The 27,169-nt window shown below is 39.0% G+C and overlaps 1 protein-coding gene across 1 annotated transcript; it reads right to left on the bottom strand.

Annotated features, from left to right (window-relative positions):
• Positions 1 to 267: 267 nt before the first annotated feature.
• LRRC8B (leucine rich repeat containing 8 family, member B) lies at positions 268 to 26,988 on the bottom strand. The gene is made up of 5 exons (XM_011956048.1): positions 26,927 to 26,988; positions 26,741 to 26,795; positions 15,808 to 15,904; positions 10,397 to 12,561; positions 268 to 2,225 (listed from the first exon to the last, which is right to left on the bottom strand). The coding sequence occupies exons 4-5, from the start codon at positions 12,533 to 12,535 to the stop codon at positions 1,953 to 1,955; spliced, it is 2,412 nt and encodes an 803-aa protein (XP_011811438.1). The 5' UTR covers positions 12,536 to 12,561; positions 15,808 to 15,904; positions 26,741 to 26,795; positions 26,927 to 26,988; the 3' UTR covers positions 268 to 1,952.
• Between the last annotated feature and the right edge of the window lie 181 nt (positions 26,989 to 27,169).

The raw sequence follows: 27,169 nt of genomic DNA on the forward strand, positions 1-27,169 counted from the left end.
TGCTATGCTTTAAAGACTCACTTTCATCTTTCTGGAACAAAGCAAGAGAAAACATATACCACGCACCACAATTCCATATACACAGTACTGTTTACCTATAGTGCTTTCCCGTTTTGTGTAGGTGCAGTTAATAGATTTCTTCATAGTTATATCCAAAATGAAGAGGTGGCATCATAATGCCTAGACCCTTAGGGAAAAACACATTAAAGATGTACATTTCCCAAAAATGAGTCAGTTGATTTTATTCATTAAAAAATATGCATAATAAAAGGCCAAACACAAAGCTCTTTATAAAAAGGAGCAAAATGTATTTTCCAGAGGAGTTAGATAAAGGCATGAGATGAATTTCAGTTAAATGGATCTATTTCTTTGTGGGTTTTGAGAACTCATTTTAGACACTGAATAGAGGCTGTTTTACATTATAATCACAGCTAGAGATTACGCAGATGGAGGGGGAAAAAAGTCTTTTGCTTTAACTCTTACTAAATTTCTGTATTTTAAAATCAATTTAAGAACCAAATCTGTACCTCTCCTCTCTATCACAGTTTTTGTAAGTAATTAAGAATTGTACCCGTACGATTGCACAGCGACTAGGGAAGAGAGAGGTAGATGATTCGGCCACTCTTTCACAAGGAAACCCCCAAATACTTTAGGGCATTAAACACAAGGCTTTTGTTATCCAAAAGTAATTAGTTGCAGAGTACAAAAACATTTTGGAGCAGAATGTACACAAACATGAGAGTCATAAACAGCCAAAACCAAGTACACTAACAGTAAGTTCATAAAGAAATGCATAAATTCTATGTATCTTACAAAAATGATCCTCACAGATTTTGAATCCAAGATTATACAATAGAAAATATTTATATGTTTTACATTTAATATAAAAATTCTTAACAAATAAAAAAAGGCCTTGATGATAGACAAGAAGAAATTTTAGGGAATACATTAATTTTCAGGATGCCCCAAGGATAATACATCTTAAATACTCAGCTCCTGTTCTAGGCAAAGGCCAGATGCAGGCATTTTCTCAGGGTCATCATTGGTGTTGAGAAAATCAGGTTAAGGAAGACTCAAGCAAGCTGGGAAAGGAAGTAAAAATTAAGCCCAAAACGAATTCTGCCAAGCACAATACACCCCATCTAAAAAAATTTAGGAACATAAATCAAAGACAGTGGTGAGTATATATCAAGACAATTCATATTGATGAGTTTATGTTCTTGGTGATAAATATCAAAACAGGAAGTCAGTTAAAACGTGTGCAAATAAGTAATGGGGACTTGGGGGAAGAAGAGGACAGAATACCTATACAATCTTGAAGGCAAACACTGCAAGGAGGAATTCAGTCATTTCATAGCTTCCAGTCCACCCTCGATGTGCATTTCTTGCAACATCTCAATAAGTTAAAGAACAATTATTCACAAACTTCAGGTTAGTGTTAACAGTTTTTACCTGGTTAATTTAGGGCTAGATACTGAGTTGCTTTAATAAGACATTTAGTTACGGTTCATCATAATAGTCACCCAATCTTCATCTTTATTAACTTAGAAAATTTTACTTCTCATTTAAAGCCCTGGAGCATTATTTTATTTTTATTTTTATTTTATTTTATTTTTTTTGAGACAGAGTCTTGCTCTGTTATCCAGGCTGGTGTACAGTGGTGCAATCTTGGCTCACTGCAACCTCCACCTCCCTGGTTCAAGCAATTCCCCTGCCTCAGCCTCCCAAGTAGCTGGGATTACAGGTGCATGCCACCACGCCTGGCTAATTTTTTTGTATTTTTAGCAGAGATGGGGTTTCACCAGGTTGGCCAGACTGGTCTCGAACTCCTGACCTCAAGCAATCTGCCCATCTTGGCCTCCCAAAGTGCTGGGATTATAGGCGTGAGCCACCACGCCCGGCTGAGCATACTTTTAAAAATGATTTTGAAACATGGGTCTCTTTTCTTTAAGTCAACATTTGTCTAAGCACGTCTGTAAACGTTCTGTTACAGGGAGAGGAAGAGTATTGAGCAAGTTCTCCTCAACAATCAGACAGCTCCGTTTTAGGGACTGACATCCTTCCAGTTCAGGAGGAAGTGTTTCCAGGTAATTACCAATGAGCTCCAGATGAGTAAGGTTTGACAGCTCACCCACGTGAGGGGACAAATTCATCAAGCTATTTTTCCCCAAAAGTAAACATTGCAGCTTTTTGCACTGAAACAGCCCATCTGGTAGCATCTCAATCTGGAAAGGGAAGAAAAAGAAATTGGTAAAATAGGTTTTTGGTGGTTTTTGATAAGACATTTACCTTTTTTCCAAAAACACATTTCTGGAGGTTTATAAGTGATGCAGACTACAATGATGATAAATTTGAAGTAGATGAAAAGATAGAGGGAAAATAAAGACAGGAGTACAGCGAGGAGTGAGGACTGTGGCTACCTTGGACACCTACATCCTTGCTGTATATGGGTGAGCAACGAGTTTGGTTTTAAACACTCTAACAAGCAATTCTTAAAGAAAATGTAGTTATACACACATGGTCGTTAAGATAAAAAACAAACCAGTAAGAAGAATAATAATTACTCTTGAGTCCTGGATCAGAAATAAATCACCCTCAAGAGTCTTCATAAAACGTTTACTGTGTAATGTAATGAATAATACCCTTAAAAACATCCTAAGATCCTGAGAGCAGACTGAAAACTTTATTCTCTTTTTTAAAAAAGCCTACAGAAGGCCGGGTGCGGTGGCTCAAGCCTGTAGTCCCAGCACTTTGGGAGGCCAAGATGGGCGGATCACGAGGTCAGGAGATCGAGACCATCCTGGCTAACAGGGTGAAACCCCATCTCTACTAAAAAATACAAAAAACTAGCCGGGCAAGGTGGCCGCACCTGTAGTCCCAGCTACTTGGGAGGCTGAGCCAGGAGAATGGCGGGAACCCGGGAGGCGGAGCTTGCAGTGAGCAGAGATCTCACCACTGCACTCCAGCCTGGGTGACAGAGCAAGACTCTGTCTCAAAAAAAAAAAAAAAAAAAAAAGCCTGCAGAAGCAAAAAAACATTATATATACATGCACATTTCATTCCCCTCTACATACACATACACCTGAATATTTACTCTTGTTCCTTCCCTCTGGCATGGTTTCAATTAAATAATTTATAATACAGAGATAATTTTAAATATAATACATATTATGCAAATTAGGCTAACTCCTAAAGCTGCTCACGTTGACTGCTCCCCTATATGGTAGATAGGTTGTATGTCAATTTCTAAGGGAGCCACAGTACATACAAGACATAGGGTTTATTGAGGAAAGACCTCCAGAGAAGAAGTTGAGCACATACACAATCCCTTCAACCCATCACTTCACTGAGGGGTAAGTCTGGCCTCAGCACAGATAGACTGCACATACCACCGCCCCCCACCCCCATAATACTTTACATATTGGCTGGGGACAGGGGCCACCTACAAAACCATGAAATATTGTAGGTTCCTTGGTTCAAAAACTGGCTTTGTTAGAAACAGGGATAAAAAGGGCACTCAGGGACTTGGCCTATATCCTCTGATGGGCTAATGCAGACCTGATGGGAGACAAGTTTCTAGGGCCATCCAGAACTGTCTCTCCTCAAAAGGATAAATAGCTTTTATATAAGCTAAAAAATGACCAAATTCCATAAAAAATGTTAATGATGTTGTAAACTCCATTCTCCTACACCACCCCTCCCTCTAACACACATTCAGTGCTGTATATCCTTAAAAATAAATCTAATGATTGTCACTGCTAAGAACAACATTCCATATAGATCATCATTGTACACTAAAATATTAGATATAAACAAAGGGAAAAATATCTACCCTTCACTTTCATTTCCTTCCCAAGAGCAATGCAAACCCGACACATGCAGACTTACATTGAGAGATGAGGCAGAGAGATGAGAAGAAATGCAACCTCTTTCTAAGGCAACCCCTTCTGCACAGAGACACCTGCAGCTCAGAAGTAGGGTCAGTGATGTCCAAGTGGAGAAAAAATCAGTCTTTTGCAGTGTGCATTATTAAGAGTGCTTGTTGGTGCCTATGAAATGACTCAGTCAAACTGGCTAAAAAAGAAATTAGGCTTGGCTCATTTATATTCAGTGAGCACGTGCTGAGTGCCTTCTGATGTGCCAGGTTCCCAGCTAGCTGCTGGGATAAAGTACTGAGTTAGAAAGACTGCCTTTGAAAACTAGCCTAATAATGCAGGTCACCATTGACATCTCAGCCTCAGCATTGTTGACATTCTGGGTGGAAAAATTCTTGCTGTGGGGCTGTCCTGTGGGTGGAGGCAGCATCCTCAGCCTCCACCCACCAGTTGCCAGTGCCACTCCCCTTCCCAGTTGTGACAACCAAAAATGTTTCCAGACAAATGTCTCTTGGGAGACAAAATCATTCCCAGTTGAGAAGCACTAGTCTCATGGAAGAGAGAAACATTAAACAATTACACAATTGTCTGTAATGAGTGGTATGAAGAAAAGTACCCTAACCTGAACTGCATTAGGGAATTCCATATTTCCCTTCTTCAGTCAGCTTCAGATTCCCAGCAAGAGCCTCCTTTAACTGGACTGATTTCCTACTGGGTGATTACCCTGAAGCCATTGCCCTCACTCTCTTGTCTGGCTATCAGCACTACCACATTCCCACCAGTCTCCTTTCAAATCTCTACATCTGTGATTTCAGTGCACTTCTCAGGCTCCAGTAGAGGAAAGGGATTTCCCAAGGCAGTGGGAATGAGCCTCAGGGCCAGCCCCTTAGCATTGCTGCTGTGAAAGTGAGTCAAGAGCTGCGCTGGCGAAACTCCTCCTATGGGCGAGGGTCCATCTCCAGGGCTTTCTCTCCAGCTCCCTGCCCAACTAAGGCACAGGATCTTACCTCACCTACTCTCATTCAATTTTTCTAAATGAGCTGGGAGAGTTTTGTTAAAGACTCAAGACTTTCCTTCAACTCAGCAATTGTATCCTGAAAAATCTACTTATAGTTTTAAAAATAGTTTGCCTTGAAGCTTACAAGAACTCCAATTTTGCCTGGGTCAACAAATGTTATAAAAACAAATTTTATAAAAAATGTTAGAAAACAATTACTTAAAACTAATTTATTTAGCATGCCCTTTCTTAGACTGTATGACACATGAGCCAGAGAGCAAAATATTACCTTAGTGGATCACTGATTTCTGATTTCTTCTAAAAAACCAATGAGAAAGCTTACAGACTATTATGGGGATGACATACTTCAACAAGAAAATGGTTTTATGGAATAAACTATAATATATAATACACACATACATAAACTACATAATAAACTACAAAATAGATGACAACAACAAAAACTAATGGCTATATAATCTCTCTACATCCTAGAATTCTCTGACAACCAAATGTCTTCAGCAAAATGAATTGAAGTCCCCGAGAACAGGATGGTTTTCTTTTACATCTATGGCTAACATTGTAAATTAAATACCCCCACTTTTTCCCAGAGGCTGGGATCTTACTTTAGAATCCTTCTCAATACCAGATTTCCTTTTTTTTTTTTCCTGGCCAATGACACATGCTATCTTGGGAAAAGCTTACCAAACCCTAAAGTCCAATCATTTCAAGAAACACAGCTGAATATTTCTAAGTAGTGATGCCAAAAACAAAACTCAGTGTCACACAGATGATCTTCAGGAGGAATTTCTACATTATTCACCTTCTGGCTAGAAGTCTTCAAACTAATATAAGAAAAAAAAAAAAAAAAGCACAAATGTGGAAGTAAGAAGACCTATCTGTAAATTGGACTGGTCTAAGATTTCAGCAAACCTAGTTCAAAGCCTTGTGCTTCTCTCCATTACAATCAATGCCACCATAATCCAATTACTCTTTGGCACTGCGATAGGGATGGATCTTGGCCTCCATTTCTCCCACCTTCCATGCCCACCCGCACATACCACTGTTCCCCATGTAGAATCACTTGAATTGATCCAATGAGACATAGTAGAAGAACAGTAGAGTAGAAATCAGAATGTTTGGGTTCCATCCTAGCCCCCTTGCCAGGAAACTTCAGACCTCAGGTGAACTGCTCTGAGCATCAGTAAAATAAGGGAAGTGGACTAGAGTAAGGGCTGGCAAAGTTTTCTCCAAAGGACCAGAAGAATAAGTATTTTAGGCTTTCTAGGCCAAGAGGCAAAACTGAAAATGTTATGTAGGTCCTTATATAATAGAAAAAAAAATTCCATACATTTTTAAGTGATGAAATTCAAAACATAACAACTGAATATCATTTTGTTGTAATACAGGCCCCCTAATAAGAACAACGGAATCTATTTGTGAAAACTGAAATTTGAATTTCATATAATTTTCATGGGTCACAAAATATTCTTTTGATTTTCTTCCCCCAACCATCTAAAAATGTAAAAATCAATCCTAGTCTGGGCTGTATAAAAACAGGCAGTGGGTAGACTTGACCCCCAGGCTGCAGTCTGCGGACTCAGTGTTCCTTTCAGGTATGAGAGTCTTTGTCTCTTGTTTTAAATCTGTATTCCTACTTCCAAATCCTAACTGATTCAACCTTTCCATGGGGTTTTGTTTCTTGGCTGTCCTCTCACAAGCCTTTCATATGCTACAATCAGAGCCTCCTTTGAAGGTACCAGTTCAGGCTAACTAGCACTTTCAAGCTCAAGTCTCACCCTAGTCACTATCCAATGAATCAAACATGAATTTGATGGCAGATTTCCAGGCACTCTCCATTCTGACCCACCTTACTAAATGGTCTCATCTCTTTGTACATCTGGGCACGCTTATTTCAGCCCTCTGTGGATGACCTCTATTTTTTAACACTTCCCTAATCCAGTGTTCTAGGGTATGCTTCACAGAACACAAGAGTCACTCTATAAAAAAAGTGTCTTGCTCAAACACATTTGGCAAATATTGCATACCATCTCTTGTTGGAGAAGCACAACGCATATTCATATGTTAAAGGCTCTCGCGCTCAGTGAATATCTGCCACCCAGAGACTGCCGAATACCTTCCCATGTCGAGGTAATTCCCTACCTTATGAGTCTTGGTGGGTAGCAGAGCTCACTTCCTACTAGAGAAACTACTACCACTAGATTCTTGTGTTCTCAGCTCTCTTACAGCCACAATGTGGGCATTCATTAGCTATGTCAATCAGCTGCTCAGACTTGGACTTTGAATTGGGGCTAACATCACAAAGAAGTTGAAGCCACGAAGAATCTATTCTGTGGGAGGCCCAGGGTCACAAGAACAGCAACATCAAGTTTTCAGGAACAGAACCAGTGCTCTGAGCTGGTAAGGTCCTCGGCAGTGTATCCTCACCATTGTGCTTTTCCACTATGATTCTGGCTACAGTCCTCACTGCTGTCTTACTTTGTGCCTGTTTTCCAAGCTTGGTTTTGCAGTCTTTTCAGTGGTAATATGAGATACCTAATATCCTTTCAACTAATGTCTTTTCTGCTTAAGAGGTAGTATTTGTTGCCTCCATCTATAAACCTGATACACTGCCCAAGTCTTGAGATCAGACGTTTAAAATGCATCCTATAGGAATCTTTATCAACTGCCATTCCACATGGATTAATTGGCTTGAATTTCTGAGTATATGCATATCTAACTATGTATGCAGCCAGTGTGATATTTTCTTTTTTTCCTTTTTTGAGACGGAGTCTTGCTCTGTCACCCAGGCTAGAGTGCAGTGGCGCGATCTCGGCTCACTGCAACTTCTGCCTCCCGGGTTCAAGCGATTCTTCTGCCTCAGCCTCCTGAGCAGCTGGGACTACAGGCACGTGCCACCATGTTCAACTAATTTTTTTATTTTTAATAGAGATGGAGTTTCACCATATTGGCCAGGCTGGTCTTGAACTCCTGACCTCATGGTTCAATATTTTGGTCCAACTCAGAATCATGAGACTCTCAAGGTTGGAAATAATCTTGAAATTAGTTAAATCCCCACATGAAACATGAATTCCTGATGCCTTTAACAACCCTCCTGCTGAGTATCTGGCATTCCCTGTCTGGAGAGTTTTATTAATAAGAAAATGACTTTTCCCTCCTCAAATGCTCATTCAATCTTTGGATGCTATATGGGAAAGATGAGAAATCTTCCCCTACTGGCCCTAGTTCTCTCCACTTGCCCTAAGTTCTAACACTGTAGTTATTCCCAGCAAGTTTTACTCTCCATGTAAATTTTTCAAATATCTGAAGACCAATATTGTGGACGATTCTCCCCTCCCACCTGTACTTCCCATCATGAGGCTGAAGTATTCCATCAGAGTTTTCATCTTCCTGGTGGCTGTCCTCTGATGAGTTTTAGTTTATTTATATTGTTGTTACATAGTCTCTGCACAGTGCTTCTTTGACTCTAAGTTCACCAAAAATGTCATGTTCATCATTTTGGCTCCAAAGATGCTCAGCAACTACTTTTTCTCAGATTTCTGGGACAACCCACTCAAAAAGATACCATTCCATTTTGGTTATAAAGTATTTTCAGCATAAGACTTTTCCTGTGGTACAAAGAAAGTATCCTTTCTTATTCAAGAAAGCATGTGTCTGATATTCACACTTATTCTTTCAGATATGGTCCAGGATTCCATTCCATAAACTTGGTGTCAAAAGTACTAAGGGTTTTAAGGTTTCTTTATTACACTAACTCGGTGAAAACATTCACCTGCTCATACATTTAAATAATGCATGGCCAGCTAACAACTGAATAAGCTGCGACTTTCAAAAATCCATTTTTAAAAGTGATTTAACTGTCTGTAACTGCTTAGTGGAACCAATGCCTTTAAAAATATTATTTATATTTTTATTACAAATGTAACAATGAAAAAATGTGAGCAAAATATTAATATTAATCAGCTGCCTAATTAAATGGCACTGATACACTTCTAGACCTGTGATTTTCAGAGTGCAGTCACTAGGCCAGCATCATCAGCTCCACCTGGGGACGTTTTAGAAATGCAGACTCTTGGGTCCTACATCCGGCCTACTGAACTGGAAACCCTGGGAGCGGGGCTCAGGAATCTGTGTTTCAGCAAGCTCTTTGGGGAATTCTGATGCACACTGTTCATCTAGGTCAATCCTAATGTAGTTTTAAAATCTCACAAACGTTTAAGATCTGAAGATGTCTCATTTGTCTAACAATGGACTCGCTCCTTTTATATATGAATAAAGTCAGAGAGTTCTAAAAATCAGCATGAATTTTGCTCTCACCCCCCAATTTTCTGGTATTTCTCTAACACTCATGGTTTTCAAAAATATTGTATAATTAATATGTTTATTAGCCAACACGATGCTCGTAACTATATTTACCATGACATATGAACTACAAAAAGTCTAAAAGATAATAGATTTTCTTTTTCTTTTCTTTTTTTTTTTTTTGAGACAGAGTCTTGCTCTGTCACCAGGCTTGAGTGCAGTGGCGGAATCTCGGCTCACTGCAACCTCCGCCTCCCGGGTTCAAGTGATTCTCCTGCCTCACACTCCTGAGTAGCTGGGACTTCAGGCGCCCGCCACCACGCCCAGCTAATTTTTGGATAATATATTTTGAAGTGTGGTGGAATACCCATTTTCAAGTAGAGGAATGTCAGTTTCATCCTTTGGTAGATTTGATTTCTGACTAGGTTTTCCCTCTTTCTTCCAAAATGGACATTAGCCTCACTCTCTTACCTTTAGACTACCATGAATTTTTCCTTTTTCCTCCTCCTCCATATCTTAATCTAGGAAACTACTCATTTATTTTGTTTTTTCATGTTTTGGTAAAGTTAAGTTTTCCTTAACTTGGCTTTACTATTGCAAATTATGGTTCATTCTAAAGTATGGATCCTGGAAAAAGCTTCTAAGAAGCCGTAGTGTTGCATTATGGAGGCAGGCCTTTCATTTTGAATCATCTTTCTAGACATGCATGCAGATTTCAAATCTTTTTCACCACATCACAGAAAGGATTTATGAATAAGTCATAATTCCAGCATTTTAAAATAAGAAGTTATTTTATTATGACAGATTTGGAAAGCAGAAAAGTTTTACCAAACTCCCTAATACCTAAAACCTTCATAAAACAAAAAGTAAGCTCTACCATAATGAATTAAATAGTTTAAAATACTCTGTGATGTTTATGTAGAAAATTGGGGGGAAAAAAAACACAAAGAGAAAAACATTTGCTGAGCAACTATTATGTGCCAGGAATTATGCCAACTGCTTATATGTTTTTTCATAAAATCTCCATGATGACTTGTAAGTTAGATTAAAAATGGATGCTCAGTGTTTTGGTAATTTATACAAGATCAGATTGGGCTTGGCTTGAGAACACATAGCATGATTTGAAGTGTGTTTGCTTGCCCTATGTAACACACTAAAAGTGCGGCAGATACTGAACAAAGGAAGGAATGGATTTACTTACATTGTTGTTGGTCACAGCAAAGTACTGCAAATTACTCAGATACTGGATTTCTTCTGGAATGAAGGTCAAGTGGTTATAGCTTAGATCCAAATAATGTAGTTTGGTGCATAGGAAAAGCTGCAAGGGCAGATTCTCAATATTATTATGGTCCAAAGAGAGCTGCTCGAGGTTAGATAATGCCCCAATCTGTGCAGGAATATAAGCAATGTTATTGTGCCATAACTTTAAGCAGGAAAGATTCTGAAGATGCTGAAAGCTAATGATCTCTTCTACAGTTTTAAGGTTGTTTTCCCTTAGGTCTAACTCATGCAAATTATTCAGGCTGAAAATGGAGTGTGGAATGCGTTCCAGGTCACAGCTGATCAGTTCTAGGCTTTTCAGATTGACCATCTTTTTCAAGTTGTTCAACACAACCAGTTTGCTTCCCTCATTATCAAGGGACAGTTTCTGCAGTGAAGGCAGGAGGTCTGTAACAACCTGTGGGATCCGGGAGAGGCTGCTCTTCAAGTAGAGGGTCCTCAGATTTTTTAAGTCCTGAAAGCCCTCCAACTGCATAGTACTCAACTGTTCAGGGAGAACACAGCCTGAAAGATAAAGTTCCTTGAGATTCTTGAGGTGAAATACCCAGCGTGGGATTTTTCCCATTTCAGTAAATTTCAGGCGGAGAATTTTTAAATTCTCCTCTAGAAAGGCCAGTGCAGGATGGTCTACGACCAGAGATGAATGGTACACATGAAGCTCCTTGAGGTTGACCAGCTGTGAGACTGCAGAGGGCAGCTTCACCTCTGGGATAAGCTCCAGGCTTAGCACTTCCATTTCAGTTAACTCAAAGACATTGTCTGGAAGACCATTGAGCATAAAAAGATGCAGCTCTATCTTGTCCTGGGCATTTTTCACAAGCTTACTTTTCAGTTTCTCAACTGTCCATTCATTATTGAGGTTGATCTGTTTCAGTTTGTTCTCACTGACCTCTGACAGGAATATGGAGAAGCGTTTGGAATAAAGAGGATCATACTGATCAGCCAGATGAAGGATGAAGGCAAAGTCATTCTTGACATCAGGGATGTCACTGTAGTTGCTTTTTTCTCTTAACGCCTCAAAGGAATATTGCTTCAGGGAACTCCTCAGCATCCACCACAGGCTGTAGGAAGAGGTCAGACCGTAAAGTATAACCAAAATGACATAAAATGAAGCCAGGACCTTAAAGATTTCTGCCAAGGAATAGACACACTGGTAGCGCTTGTATCCTGTAAAAGCCTGCACATCAACTGAACAGTCGATTTCAAGAGTGATGTAGGTTAAAAAATATGGAACATAAGTTATGATGAGCACAAACAAAATGACTTTGACTATTATCTGTTTCAGATATACTCTATAAATGATGTCCTTCTGCTCCACGTGCATGCGGAATCTTCTCACTTTTTCAAAGATGGCTTTGGCCTGTTCACCCTCCTTCTTGTCCAGGACACTGGAAGTTGGGCTTTCTATGCCAGCTGACTCCAAACCTGGCTGTGGGTAGGGCAATGACTGTTTGCTAGAATCTATGTCAGCTGAACACCCTGAGGACGAAAGCAAAATCTTGGACTTGGAGAGTTTCAGAGGCCTCACTGACTGCTCGGCCACTGTTTCTGACAGGGCACGGGTGGTCCATGGAGAATCGAAGCATTTGTGAAGGATGGCCACAAAATGCTCGAGTCTGGAACTGGTACTGGGGTAGTGAAGCCAAAAGTTGCTACAGGCTGCAAAGATGAGCGTGTGCAAGAGCACCAGGTAGGGGAAAAACTTTGCAAACCAATGGAGCTGTTTCTCGTAACAGACGGCATCGATATAGGAGTACTGCTGTCGGTGGAGGTCATTCTGGATTCGGAGGGGGAGTGGAAGCGGTGTCCCAGGATTAGAGGATGTGTTCATGCTGGCTTTCAGGATGTCCCAAGGCACGGCACAGTGATTGTCAAATTCCACTTTGCATGGAAGACAGCACAGAACCCTGCTCTGCGTCAGCTGGAGAGCTCCGGCCAGCACGGCCACCAGCAGCATGATCAGTGTGATGTAATACCAGAAGACGTCCCACCATGGTTTTAAGATGTGATAAGATGACTGGGCATCTGCTAAGCATTTTAGCTCAGTTAGTGTAATCATGACTTTCCCTTGTAGGAGGACAGAAACTGGAAGAGGAAAATAAACACTACTGAAGCAAGTACTCAAATAAGCATTTCACTCTAATGCTCATACACACATGCCCTCCTTTCCAAGTACGATTTAGCTCTGGGGTCAAACCTAAAAGGGAGAGCTGATCAAGGGGCACATAAGTCTTCTGGTTTCATTTGAAACGATAGGCCATCCAACTTTGAGCCATAGTCTCTTAGATGGAGGACCGTTCAGTGATAGTGACCAGAAAGAAATTTAGGGGGAGCTCTTGAGGTAATTATCTCATTACGTCTTGGATCTCAACTCCAGGCTAGGCTACTAAAAACCAGGAGTCAATCTGTCTTCAACTGACATTTGAAAAACTTGCTCCTATGCTCCTTCCTCTACCCCCTCTCTCTTTCTCTCTCTCTTTCTTTCTTTCTTTTTTTGACAGGGTCTCACAGGCCTTAGACTCTTGCCCTCAAGTGATCCTCCCTGCTTGGCCTCTGAAAGTGCTGGGATTACAACTATGAGCCACCACAGCCAGCCACCTAATTTCCAATGGTCACATTGTACCTTCCAAAATGTCTGAGTAAGCTCCTTTCCACACCTTCTCCCATGTCTGAAGCATCACTTATAGCCCGAGAGTTGTTTTAGTCACCACAAGGAGCCTCTTTTAAGCAAGCTCTGCTTTGTAAAATTACCCCTTAGGCTTAGAGGGGTCTACAATTCTATGCCCAAAACAACCTGTCACTGAATGTATTATCTCCTTTCCACACAAGCTTTCGCTTTGTAATTTAAGTACGTGAGTATTAAAAAACTTTTGAGTATTTAAAACTTGGGAAGTATTTAAAAGTTATGGTTTAAAAAAGAATAAGGAAGAAAAGCTCTGCTAGAATACTCGATCACGGGGACTCCCTCCTCTCATGTTTAATGTTGTGATGGCAAAGTACTAAAAAGATAAACGAATAAGGTATATTCCATTATTAAATTATTTTTGTCTTCAGGAAAACAAGATTATCTTGTATTTTCATACTGAAAAGTATTAAGACAACATTCCTGAGAATTTCTATGTTGAGTCTTTTTTTTTTTTTTTTGAGACGGAGTCTCGCTCTGTCGCCCAGGCTGGAGTGCGGTGGCCGGATCTCAGCTCACTGCAAGCTCCGCCTCCCGGGTTCATGCCATTCTCCTGCCTCAGCCTCCTGAGTAGCTGGGACTACAGGTGCCGGCCACCTCGCCCGGCTAGTTTTTTGTATTTTATTTTATTTATTTTATTTTATTTTTTTAGTAGAGACGGGGTTTCACCGTGTTAGCCAGGATGGTCTCAATCTCCTGACCTCGTGATCCGCCTGTCTCAGCCTCCCAAAGTGCTGGGATTACAGGCTTGAGCCACCGCGCCCGGCCAATGTTGAGTCTTACATACATCAATTGTTTCAAAAATTGCTAATCAGCAAAATCCAGATCATCTATAAGATAGCACAGAGTAAGGTAAAAGGAAATATGTGGGTCTTAGAAAATATCTGCTAAGAAAAAGAAGAAAAATAGTAATGGTAGCATGGTCCTCCCTTGCTGGTAGTCCAGCTCTAACCTATTTCCAAGGGCTTCTCCTGGATTTTCTTGAGTCTGGAGTCTCATCATCTATTCTGGGCTTGAGTTTCTCTCTAGACACCCTAGTATTAGTAGCATCCCCAAGGAATATATATATATATTTTTTTGACATAGACTCTAGTGGCACAATCTCAGCTCACTGAAACCTCCGCCTCCCAGGTCCAAGCAATTCTCCTGCCTCAGCCTCCTGAGCAGCTGGGACTACAGGTGCATGCCACCATGTCCGGCTAATTTTTGTGTCTTTTTAGTAGAGATGGGCTTTCACCATGTTGGCCAGGCTGGTCTCGAACTCCTGACCTTGTGATCTGCCCGCCTTGGCCTCCCAAAGAGCTGAGATTACAGGCCTGAGCCACCGTGCCCAGCCAGGAAGACTTTTTTACTCTCATTTGCCCTCTTTCTGGGATCTGGTATCCTGCCTTGAACCTTAGAGTCCCATTACAGAGTCCCTGCTCCCTGTTAATAAGTCTCATCCTCAGCATATTCCTGACCATCTGACCCTGAACCCTACAGCTTCATGCTCTTGTACCTGTTAGGGCATTCTACAATTTCTGAGTTTAATTGCTGGACTGGAGCACTACTTTCTGCTTGTGTCCTCTCTGGGCATCACATTACATTATATGGATTCACCTTCCTCCTAGGACCTACAGGTGGATTATATAACTCTTCAGGGCTTCTCTCCTTCACTCCAGCTAAGTGGGTCTATTTCTAACTCTCAACTCTTCTCATTCTGCCTCACCTCTCTGCCTTACATAATTGTGTGTTGAAACTAAAATGAGAGGAATACATGAGGCAAAGAGAAAGTCCTGGGCTTAGACCTCAAAATACTATAAATATGATGGGACCAGGGGTGTGAGGGATGGTAGAAAACACTGCTGGATGAAAGAAAGAACATGTGAAAAAGACTTTAGGATTTTAGTTGACATGTATGCATACTTTCAGCTAGTCATGTGATAGTTGTTATGTTGAAATATTGATTATAACTTCTGGCTATATTAATAGGTGAACCCAGATAAAGGAGCTGCAGTTCTCCTGTACCTGCCTGGTGAGATCACAATACTGAAACCCAATGCTCAGTTACAGGTTAAAGATAAAATGGGCAAAAAACCAACCAGGAGCTGTTGTTTCCAAACCATTTCCTACAGAGGAACACAGGCAATTGATGAAATTCAGCTGAGATAATAGATGACTAGGTGAGCCTGAGAATTTATCTTTACATTTTTGCGCAACAACCTCACAGGTGAAAGAATAGTGGATTTGTTCCCAAGGTAGAACCAGGTACGTGGAAGCTTTAGAAAATTACATTTTGATTCAATCTGTGGTGGAAAGTCATCGAACTGGCTGCTTTGTGAAACAGTTCAGCTCTATGTCCTGAGCAGAATCTTGATAAATAAAATGACCATCCATCAGGGAAGTTGCAAAAGAATTTCTTGTAATGGATAAAAAGAGTGAAGCAGATATTTCAAAGGGTTCTTTCAGCTCTAAATTCAAGTTTCATTTGTCCTCTCAAAGGTCCTGAGAATTAAATTCATTTAAGATATGCAACTGAAATTGTAGAAGAATGAAAACAACGGTAGCTCCAACAATGATAAGGGTATTTGACAGAGAGTGAATATTTAGTCAATAAAAATACAAGTCAACATTGACCAAAATAATGTATTTTAAATATTTATACTTACTATAATGAAAAAAATTAAATAAATCAGTATGCTTCAGTCAGGAGGTCTACACCTTTTGAAGTTTCTTAGACACACCATCTCTGTGTTTGTCTTCATTCTATGAGAAAACATAAATATCTTAAAATAGCTATAGTCATTCAAACAAACCAACTGGAGATACTGTCTCCAGAAACCCTCTCTGTCATAAGACATGATATGGCAAATAGATTTTCATACTCCTGGCCTCAAGCAATCCTTCCACCTTGGCCTCTCAAATGCTGGGATTACAGGTGTGAGCCACTGTGCCTGGCTTAGATTTTCACAGGTCAGTTTACTTTTCACACTGGGGCACATTCTGGCAAAGTTGTATCTACAGGGCCCCACTCACATTCATTAAACCATACTCACTCCCTGAACTTCTTTTCAATTACAGGGAAGTTCCTTCAGAAATTTAAACACAACATATTTTAAAATTCTGTATCTACAACACTTAGATGAACACTTAGCTTTTCTAAGTAGTCGACATATGTTAATTTCTCTCACTCATTCCTCATACACAGTTGTTCTTATTTGCATTTTTCAGATGGCTTGTCACACCAAGTGATTTCTGTACCCATATTTAAAACCAAACATCTATCCAAATAAGTCTCAGTGCTCCTAAAATTTAGCCTACCAATATCATTAGAAAAAATGACAAGTGAATACACTCTTCCAGATACAGCTCAGAAATATGGCTGAAATTACTGGAAATTATGTTATTATTAAACATACTTAGGCTTTATATTTGTTTAATTTAGAGGTTAACAAACCCATTTGTAACATTTATAGTTCAATAATTTGTGATAGCTAAATTACATATATATTGATAATCTGAACTGTGAGAAAAATTGTAAAATGCTAGAATTTGTTTTTAATTGAATGTAAAAATTATATCTTTTAGTACCTATGAAACCTCAAAAAAAAGTTTCTAGGGAGGTTTTACATTATACAATCTGTTTTAAAAAGTACTTCAAATACTCCTAAGAGTACTGACCCCAAATTGTATTTAAGATACTTTTAGCAATAATCTTGTAAGCTTGTCATTTCAAATATCAAAAAGCTGGGCATGTCCAAAACTTACTTTGGGTTTACCAAGTCATGTGCAAAGCCTATTTTACAATTAGTCACCATCCAGCATCAAATTGTTTTGAAGGTTAGAAAGCACAGTTAGTATGTATAAGAACCTAGCTGTATACTAATTCCTAATTACATAGCACCACTGGAGTAAGAATTTCTCATTCACAATTCACAAGCTTTTATAAAAGTCTTACAACATATATCACATGACTGCATTTATGTGCACTGAGCATGATAAAGACATCTGATGTGTGAAACATTTTACATATTCTTTCACAGCAGCTGCATTTGTAACATGCCAGAAAAGAATTTATTGCATAATTCAAAAATGCTACTCAGCCATGATTCTTCTTATACAATACAGTTCTCTTTAAATATCAGAAATACACTTTCTACTTTATTAATAATTTAACATCTGTTTTTCTACCTTCAAAGCATGTCTCATTTACATTAATTTGTTTTATACTTAAAACAAGCCACTGAAATAAATAGTATTACTCTTTATGTTTATATGCATAGAAATTAAGGCAGGCTCAAAGAATTTACCTTGTCCAAGGTGACAAAACCTGCAAGAAATAAAGTTGCAACTGGAACCTAGGTCCTCAGACTCAAATCCCAACCTCATGCACACCAGACGACATGGTCTCAGTCAATCCAATTAACAGTCTTAGGTCTCTCAAAAGCTGAAGAAAAAGCTAATTATCGCTCTTTCCCAACTCACCCAATATCTGCATTATAACTGGGTTCTATTATAATCTTTTGAATAAGGATGTAAATCTAGTTTTCTGTGATGTCTTCCATTACATACAATCTACTTTCTCAGCTAAACATTTTCCTACTAAATATTTTCTACTGAACTAAAACTTAATATTTAAATATACAGCATCTAGATTTAAGTATATATAAAACATCTCAGCATTCCTATATATAAAATGATGCTAATTTTCCTATGAAGTGCTTAACTAGAGAGTTTAAGCATAGCTATCCTTTGTCATTATGCCATTTAATACTGTTTGTCCAGGAAATTGTTTCCAGACCATATTTTAGTAAACAATGGTGACTCAATCCAAATAAGATCTCTATTTCTAATATACAAACACACTAAATCATTCCAAAGAAATGTTAAGAGTAATGGATTTTACAGTTCTAATCCCATTCTTTCAGCTTTTAAACCTCATTAAGAAGTCATAAAAGCTTTTTCAAAATACATGAATTCACTTGACAATCTTACTCCAAAGTCTCTAAGACTGTAAAATCAACATTCAAGTTAGGCATCTGTACTTCCCAGTAGTCCTTATTTTACTTTGAAAGCATTTCTAAAATAACAAGTGAAAAAATAAACAAATGATGATCAGATGGTATTTAGTGTCATTATATACTGAGAACTGGAGGCTACTTCAAAGATCTGTCTCTGACCCCAGCCAGGGATTATAGCCGAACAATTCCAAATGTGGTTCTCTACATTACTCTCATTGAACACTGATTTAAAAATCACCTTAGAGCCCTTCAAAATGTTTAGTGCTACTTCCCATTAAGATGTTTTTTGGGACTAACATATATCTAACTGAAATTTAAATTCACCTTTTGTTGAGTTCTCTCTCCAGGAAACAATGCATCAGTATCTCTGATTAATTTGCCCCCTTTCTTTATGCTAAGTAACTCATTTAACCACTCTTGAGAGACTTCATGACACGCATTAAACATTTTCAAGTACCTAAATGATCACCAGCAGTAACATTTGATATACCAGTTTCCTTATGTCCCTTTCCAGTTCTTTCAGATCTTGTTAGTACAGAGATTTTCAAATAACAAACACGCTTCCCAAACTCAGTTGTAGTTTTGAGACCTAGAAAGATTTTTCTAATAGTGGTTCTCTAATATTAATGGACATAAAAATCACAAGAGCTTATTAAAACATGACATGACGAGTCCATCCCTCAGAGTGGCCAATTCATAAGGTAGGAAGTAGGTCTCAAGAACTGCATTGCTAACAAATTCCTAGTTCATGTTGATGCTGCTGGTCCAAGGACCACTTTTCAAGAATCACAAATCTAAGACAGTGATTCTCAATCTCAGTTTCACCTTAGAATCTCTTGGGGCACTTTTAAAAGAAACCTAAACCCAGGCCTTACTCCTACAGAGCAAGTCAATTGGTCTAGGAGGCCAGATTTTTTTTTTTTTTCCCCAAATCTCCCCAGGAGGAGAAAGCTTACAAGATAGACAATAAAGTTATCTGAGAAAAGCGCCTATCTTTTAAGTCTTCCTGGAAGTTGCACTAGACATCTAGGATGCTCTCTCCGCTCTACAGACTACAAAGTAACAGATACCATCTCCACATGAACCCTTCAGAGTCTCAGAAACGTGAAGCGGTAGAACAGTGAATCACTGAGCTATGGAGATATGCAGGATGGAATGTGGGAGGAGGGATTAGAAACAAAGGGAGCGGCTGAAAGGCTATTTCAATTATGTGGGTGAGAAATAATAAGGGTAAAGTTTATAATATGTTCAAAAAGAAAGCCAAGAATAAAATAGTCAAGGGAAATTAAAATTCAGTACCACCTATAGCAACATCAGATAAAGAGGTCCACGCAGAGGCAGGAGTCAAGTGGATTCAGATTTTGATCCTATGATATTATAGTATCTTACACAGTTTCTAGCACATGGGGCACAATAAATATTTATATAACAATTAAATGTACAAAATGAAAAAGATCCCCCAACCATTCAAACTTTTAGGGTGTATTCAGGGTGATAGAATCTTTCCCAGGGAGTGGCAAGAACTCAGCAGCAATAGAGATGGGAGGGTTTTTGCTAACTGTTCTGCATATTCCAAGCCTTAATGGCTTAAGAAAAGGTTTTATTTCTTGAGATTCTGTGGGAGGTTCTTTCACTTCATAGTGTTGGCTGGCACACCTTCCAGATGGTTGGAAGGTACAAAATGTCCTCATTCCTTAGGCTGGTAGTTGGTGCTAACTGCTGGCTGGTAACTCCTTCATGTGAGACTCCATGTGGCTCTTTGAGTGTCCTCACATAGCATGGTGGGTGGGTTCTAAGACAATACATTCCAAGCACAAAAGTAAAAGCTATAGCTCTTGTAAGGCATAGGCTTGAAGCTACACACTGACACATCCACCAAAATCTACTGGCCAAAGGAGTCACAAGTCCAGTCCAGATTCAAGGGGAAGGGAAGTGGACTCTACCTTTTAATGGGAGGAGTGGCAAAGAGTCTCCAGTCATGCTTAATCCACCACAGTCTACTCTCTGGCCGCACAAATGATTCACATTCCTCTTATATGCAAAGCACACTAACACTTTCTCAAGACCCACCCCCCCAAAACTTCATCCCACTATGGCATCAAATTCAGGCTTGAAGTCCAGGATCTTGTCATCTAACTCAGTTCCAGAAAGCTGTGGGACAAGACCCTTGAAATTATTAGAAGCCCTTCCATTTAGCTGAGAGGTTCTATGAGGCACTGCCTTCAATCTTTTTGAAGTTTTAATAAAGGGTCTTACAGCTATGCCTTTACTTTTATTTTCACCTTGAGACCAAGTTTTACTGGCAGTAATGTTCTGGATCTGATCTTTGGACCTGAGGCCATTTCTTTCTTTGAGTATCTTTTGCTGGGTAGAAGAGCTGGGGATGTGAAACAGTTGGATTTACAATCTGAGACAATTCAGGGTTGGAAATACTTCCTCTAAAGTCTGCTTAAAATCAAAATAGTTTCTTCTTTAATTGGTTTCTTTCTTGAAATACTTTGATCATAGTATCAAAAAAAAAAAAAGGAGTTAAAAAAGGAGTTAAAGGGGTCACTCAGAGCTTCTGATATTTTGCTGGAAAATCTCCTAAGCTAGATCCACAACATCATTAGGTTCATTTTCTATGTTCCATGTTACTGCAGGTGATGGTCTTGCTGACTTTTTTCTCAATATAAAGCAAGGGTACCATCTGACACCCTCCAACAGCAACAGTATTCTAACTGCCCTTCAGGCCTTCACTGACACCTGGTCTCAAAGACAAAATGACAGATTTTTTGTTATGGCAGCATCTCACTTCTAGGTACCAATTTTTGTTTTGATTCTTTATTCTGTGTAACAAGTCAAAACTTAGTGGCTAAACTAACAATTCATAATGTCTCATGATTCTATGGGATGATGTGGCAGGTCACATGGTGTCAGCTGGAACGCTAGAATACTTAGAAGGCCCATAGTGCCTCCATCACAACACTGGTGCTTCTACTGATTGCTGGCTGGGAGCCCAGCTTAGGCTGTCGACCAGGGGCCTTGCCAGTCCTCTATATGGCTAATCAGGCTTCCTCACAGCAAGAGACTAAGATCTAACAAGGAATGTTTCAAGCACACAAAAACAGACACTACAAGTCTCTTAAGGCCCAGCCTTGGAAATTACTCGACACCATTTCTGCCACATTCTATTGATCAAAAAACCTACCACAGCCAGCCAGATTCCAAGGGTGGGGAAATCAACTCCACCTCTTGATGGGTGAGTTGCTAAGCCTTAGCAGCCATGTTTAGCCCACTGTAGGAAGTCATGACCATTTAAGTGGTGGTCAGTGCCACAGAAATGAATTATTTGAGAGAAAGAATTTAGTGAGTGAAGGACAGAATTGCTGTCCCCTCTATAAAATAGGTAAGGAAGGTATATTAGATAAGGAAGAGTGAAAAAGGATAGAGAAGCAGGGTCAGTGAGGTAAAGGAGAAGCACAGTATTTCTGGAACACAAAAATCAGAATTCAAGGAAAGAAGCTGACATCATCATAAAATAATACAGAGAACCAAAGGAGAAGAGAGACACACACAACTGCCATTCCAGAGCTTCTGACCCAAAGCTGTAGTAAGATAATGGATCTGGGAAACAATCTGATGAATACTCTAAACATTAGAAAAATTACCCTAGTCATCAGAAGCCCTTGGAGAAAGTTACTGAATAGATGAAATAAAATAATTATAAATAGTAAGAAATAAATTAAATTAAAAAGTTACTGAGTGAATTAAAACTACGGGAAAAATTATAGAAATCCTAATGACATCCGAGTTGTTGTTGTTGTTGTTGTTTTTTTTTGATGGAGTCTCGCTCTGCCACCCAGGCTGGAGTGCAGGGTGTGATCTCGGCTCACTGCAACCTCCCCGTCCTGGGTTCATGCCATTCTCCTGCCTAAGCCTCCCACATAGCTGGGACTACAGGTGCCCACCACCACGTCCGGCTAATTTTTTGTATTTTTAGTAGAGATGGGGTTTCACCATGTTAGCCAGGATGGTCTCTATCTCCTGACCTCATGATCCACCCACCTCGGCCTCCCAAAGTGCTGGGATTATAGGTGTGAGTCACCGTGCCTGGCCAACATTTGAGTTGTTCTAAACTTTAAGGAATATTGCTTCACTTTTACTTATTTCTGGCAGTTATAAAATACATCATATATTTCTTGTAGATAATATTTTTCTCTTTAGGAAAAGATCTCCCAATTCTTTGAGGTTTTTAGTAAGCTACCATATTTTCTAAAATCTACTTAAAATAAAAGAAGTTGCAGCCATATTCTTGTAATATGAACACAAGCATAAGCCACGAGTTGCCGGATAATTCTTACAGAGAAGGTAACCTCAAATCCTTCTCCATCACCTTTTGCTGTTTATAAGACTATTTTCCTGACCATACCCCACACCACAGTAAGCAAGTCATACTATGTAGAACAAAACCCACTGCCTATGTAATCCCTTCTGAATCACACTCTCACCTTTCAAATGACAGGCAGACAGCAGAGACCAAGTGGACAAAATAATCTCAAAGTTGGAGGATGGCCTTTCTGAATGAACAAAGCCTCCAAGAAATATGGGATTATATAAAAAGACTGAATCTATGGTTGATTGGTTTACCTGAAAGAGATGGGGAGAATGGAACCAACCTTGAAAACATATGTCAGGATATCATCCATGAAAACTTCCCCAATCTAGCTAGAGAGGCCAACATTCAAATTCAGGAAGTGCAGAGAACCCCAGTAAGATACTTCACAAGAAGATGATCCCCAAGACACACAATCAACAGATTCTCCAAGGTTGAAGTGAAAGACAAAATGTTAAAGGCAGCTAGAGAGAAAGGTCAGGTCACCTACAATGAAAAGCCCTTCAGACTAATAGCAAACTTTTCAGCTGAAACTCTACCAGCCAGAAGAGAATAGAAGTCAATATTCAACATTCTTAACAGAAATTTTAACCCATAATTTCATATCTGGCCAAATGAAGCTTCATAAGCATAGGAGCACCCAGATTCACAAAGCAAGTTCTTAGAGACCTTAAAGAGACTTAGACTCCCAATCAAAAATAGTAGGAGACTTTAACACCCCACTGACAATATTAGGTCACTGAGACAGAAAATTAACAAAGATATTCAGGACCTAAACTCAACACTGAATCAAATGGACCTGACAGATATCTACAGAACTATCCAACCAAAAACACAATATACATTTTTCTCATTGCCATTGCTACATGGTACATACTTTAAAATTGATCACATACTTGGAAGTAAAACACTCCTTAGCAAAAAAGGAAAGAAAAAAAAAAAAGAAAGAAAGAAAACCAGCACACAATAATAATACTCTCTCTCACCATTCCTATTCAACACAGTATTGAAGTCCTTGCCAGGGCAATGAGGCAAGAGAAAGAAATAAAGTGCATCCAAATAGGAAAAGAGGAAAGCAAAGTATCCCTGTTTGTGACAACATGGTCTTATATCTAGAAAACCCCATAGTCTCAGCCCAAAAGCTTCTTAAGCTGATAACTTCAGCAAAGTCTCCAGATACAAAATCGACGTGTGAAAATCACTAGCATTCCTATACACCAACAACAGTCATGTCGAGAGCCAACTCAGGGACAAACTCCCATTTACAACTGGCACAAAAAGAATAAAATACCTGGGAATATAGTGAACTAGGGAGAACTACAAACCACTGCTCAAAGAAGTTGAAGACAACACAAAATAAATGGAAAAACATTCCATGCTCATGGATAAGAAGAATCTGTATCATTAAAATGTCCATACTGTTCAAAGCAATGTATAGATTCAATGCTATTCCTATTAAACTACCATTGAAATTCTTCACAGAACTAGAAAAAACTATTTTAAAATTCACGTGGAACAAACAAAACAAAACAAAACAAAACTCTGCATAGCCAAGGCAATGCTAAGCAAAAGAAACAAAGTTGGAGGCATCACATTGCCAGACTTCAAACTATACTACAGGGCTACAATAACCCAAAATAGCATGGTACTGGCACAAAGCAGACAGATAGACCAATGGCACAGAATAGAGAACACAGAAATAAGACCGCATACCTACCACTATCTGGTCTTCAACAACACAAAAACGAGCAATTGGGAAAGGATTCCCTATTTGATAAATGGTGCTGGGATAACTGGCTAGTCATATACAGAAGATTAAAACTGGACCCCTTCCTTACACCATATAGAAAAACTAACTCAAGATGGATTAAAGACTTAAACATAAAATCCCAAATTATAAAAACCCTGGAAGACAACCTAGGCAAATATCATTCAGGACAATAAGCATGGCAAAGATTTAATAATGAAGATGCCAAAAGCAATTGGAACAAAAGCAAAAACTGAGAAATGGACCTAATTAAATTAAAGAGCTTCTGCTTATCAACAGAGTAAACAAACAACCTACAGAATGGGAAAAAATTTTTGCAAACTATGCATCCGACAAAGGTTTAATATCCAGCATCTCAAGGAACTTAAACAAATTTACAAGAAAAAACAACCCCATAAAAAAGTGGGCAAACACATGAACAGACATTACTCAAAAGAAGACATACACACGGCCAAGAAGCATATGAAAAAATGATCAGCATCACTGATCATTAGAGAAATGCAAATCAAAACCACAATGAGATACCATCTCACACCAGCCAGAAAGGATATTATTAAAAGGTCAAAAAACAGATGCTAATGATGTTGTGGAGAAAAAGGAATGCGTACACATTGTTGGTGGGAGTGTAAATCAGTTCAACCATTGTGGAAGACAATGTGGCAATTCCTCAAAGACCTAAAGACAGAAACACCATTCAACTCAGCCATCCCATTACTGGGCACATACCCAAAGCATATAAATCATTCTATTATAAAGACACATGCGTGTGCATATTCATTGCAGCACTATTCACAATAGCAAAGACATAGAATCAACCTAAATGCCCATCAATGATAGACTGGATAAAGGAAATGTGGTTCATATACACCATGGAATACTACGCAGCCATAAAAAAGAATGATACCATGTCCTTTGAAGGGATATGGATGGAGCTGGAGGCCATTATCCTTAGCAAACTAATGCAGGAACAGAAAACCAAATGTTCTGCAAGCCACGTGTTCTTACTTACAAGTAGGAGCTAAATGATGAGAACACATGCACACATAGAGGGGAACACCACATACTGGGGCCTATCAAAGGGTGGAGGGTGGGAGAAGAAAGAGGACCAGGGAAAATAACTAATGGGTACTCAGCTTAATCCCTGGGTGATAAAATAATATCCACCACAAACCCCCATGACACAAGTATATCTATGTAGCAAACTTGCACGTGTACCCCTGAACTTAAAATAAAAATTAAAAAAAAAGACAAAGAAAAAAATAGAAAATATGGTACATATACACCATGGAAGACTACATAGCCATAAAAAAGAAGGAAATCAAGTCCTTTGCAGCAACATGGATGAAGCTGGAGGCCATTATCCTCTGTGAGCTAAAGCAGAAACAGAAAACTAAATACATTTTTTCACTTATATAAGTGGGAGCTAAGCAATGGGTACACATAGATATAAAGATGGGAACAACAGACACTGGGGACTCCAAAAGGAGAAAGGAAGGGAGACAGGCAAGGGCTGAAAGTTTTCCTATTGTACACTATGCTCACTACCTGGGTGACAGGATCATCCTTACTCCCAACCTCAGTGTCATGCAATATACCCTTATAACAAACCTGATCATGTATCCCCGAATCTAAAATAAAAGTTGAAATTATAAAATTAAAAAGAATGTATGGTTAACTCAATGAGTCAGAATGGAAATGTGAATATACCTAAGAAGTCAAAGGATCTTCACCTTCATATGTAAAAAAGAAGGGTGTTTAGAATGCAGTAGGTGACAGACCGCTTGTCTCCACCACTGATTCATCTAGACTGTCTGTTCAGAGCTGGGTGACACTTTTAAGCTGTATTCAGAACATCAGAGAGTTGTGCTGTTATACAGTGTACAAATTCTTCATTCATTGTGTCAAAGCTAAAAGCACTGCTACAATCTAACTTAAGATTAATCTTCTGCAATTACAAAAGACGAATGATGTTTGCAGGAAGCAACAGAGTATAGGGCTTACTTCTGACTTGGCCACTCAAAGAAAGTATGGCCATCTTTTACTTAATAGAAATACAGCAAACCAAATCTATGGCAATATTAAAAATTCTACCTTAAACAAAAACCAGAAAAATACAGACATGGACTCTAAGTCTGCCATGGGCATTTATTATATTCCTTAGATTTTACTGTTAAAAATGACGAATATCATGTATACATATATTTTCCTGCATACAAAATCCACAAAAGGTAGGAAGATGACATTTTTACTAAAAGGTTACAGATCTAATTTTCTGTTTATTAACTGGTTTACAAACCTTGGAAAGATTTTACTCAAAACATCTGTAAGAATAGTAATCTCTTTTACATACGAAGTATTCAGTATCTATTTGCCCCAAGCTACCAACTTAATTGTAATTATCTTTACCATGTGTTTATAATTCATGATGTTAATCTTACCCTATGAATGCTGGTCAATTGGAACCTCTGCAATTAGTCTCAATTTGAAAAGTTCCTAAGGAGAAATCACAAGCATATTGTTATATTTTACGCATCACAGGACTGCAAGATAATTCATCCACTGAGATGGTTCTAAAATTTCCAACATATATAATAATTTTATGAAACATACAAAAGATAACTTACTTAAAAAGAAAGCATTAAAGAGCTCACCTTCTGACTTCTCAAAGAAGAGGTTAACTATTACCCAGGGAGAGAAACAAATCACTGTCACAAACTACACATTTTACTTCATCACAACGGTAGCTTACAAGGCACAAAACATAAACGTTGAATTTGTTTTGTTTGTTTGTTTTTGAGACGGAGTCTCGCTCTGTCGCCCAGGCTGGATGGAGTGCAGTGGCGCGATCTCGGCTCACTGCAAGCTCC

The sequence above is a fragment of the Colobus angolensis genome, unplaced genomic scaffold (genome assembly GCF_000951035.1).
Source record: "Colobus angolensis palliatus isolate OR3802 unplaced genomic scaffold, Cang.pa_1.0 Scaffold41, whole genome shotgun sequence".
NCBI lineage: Eukaryota > Metazoa > Chordata > Mammalia > Primates > Cercopithecidae > Colobus > Colobus angolensis.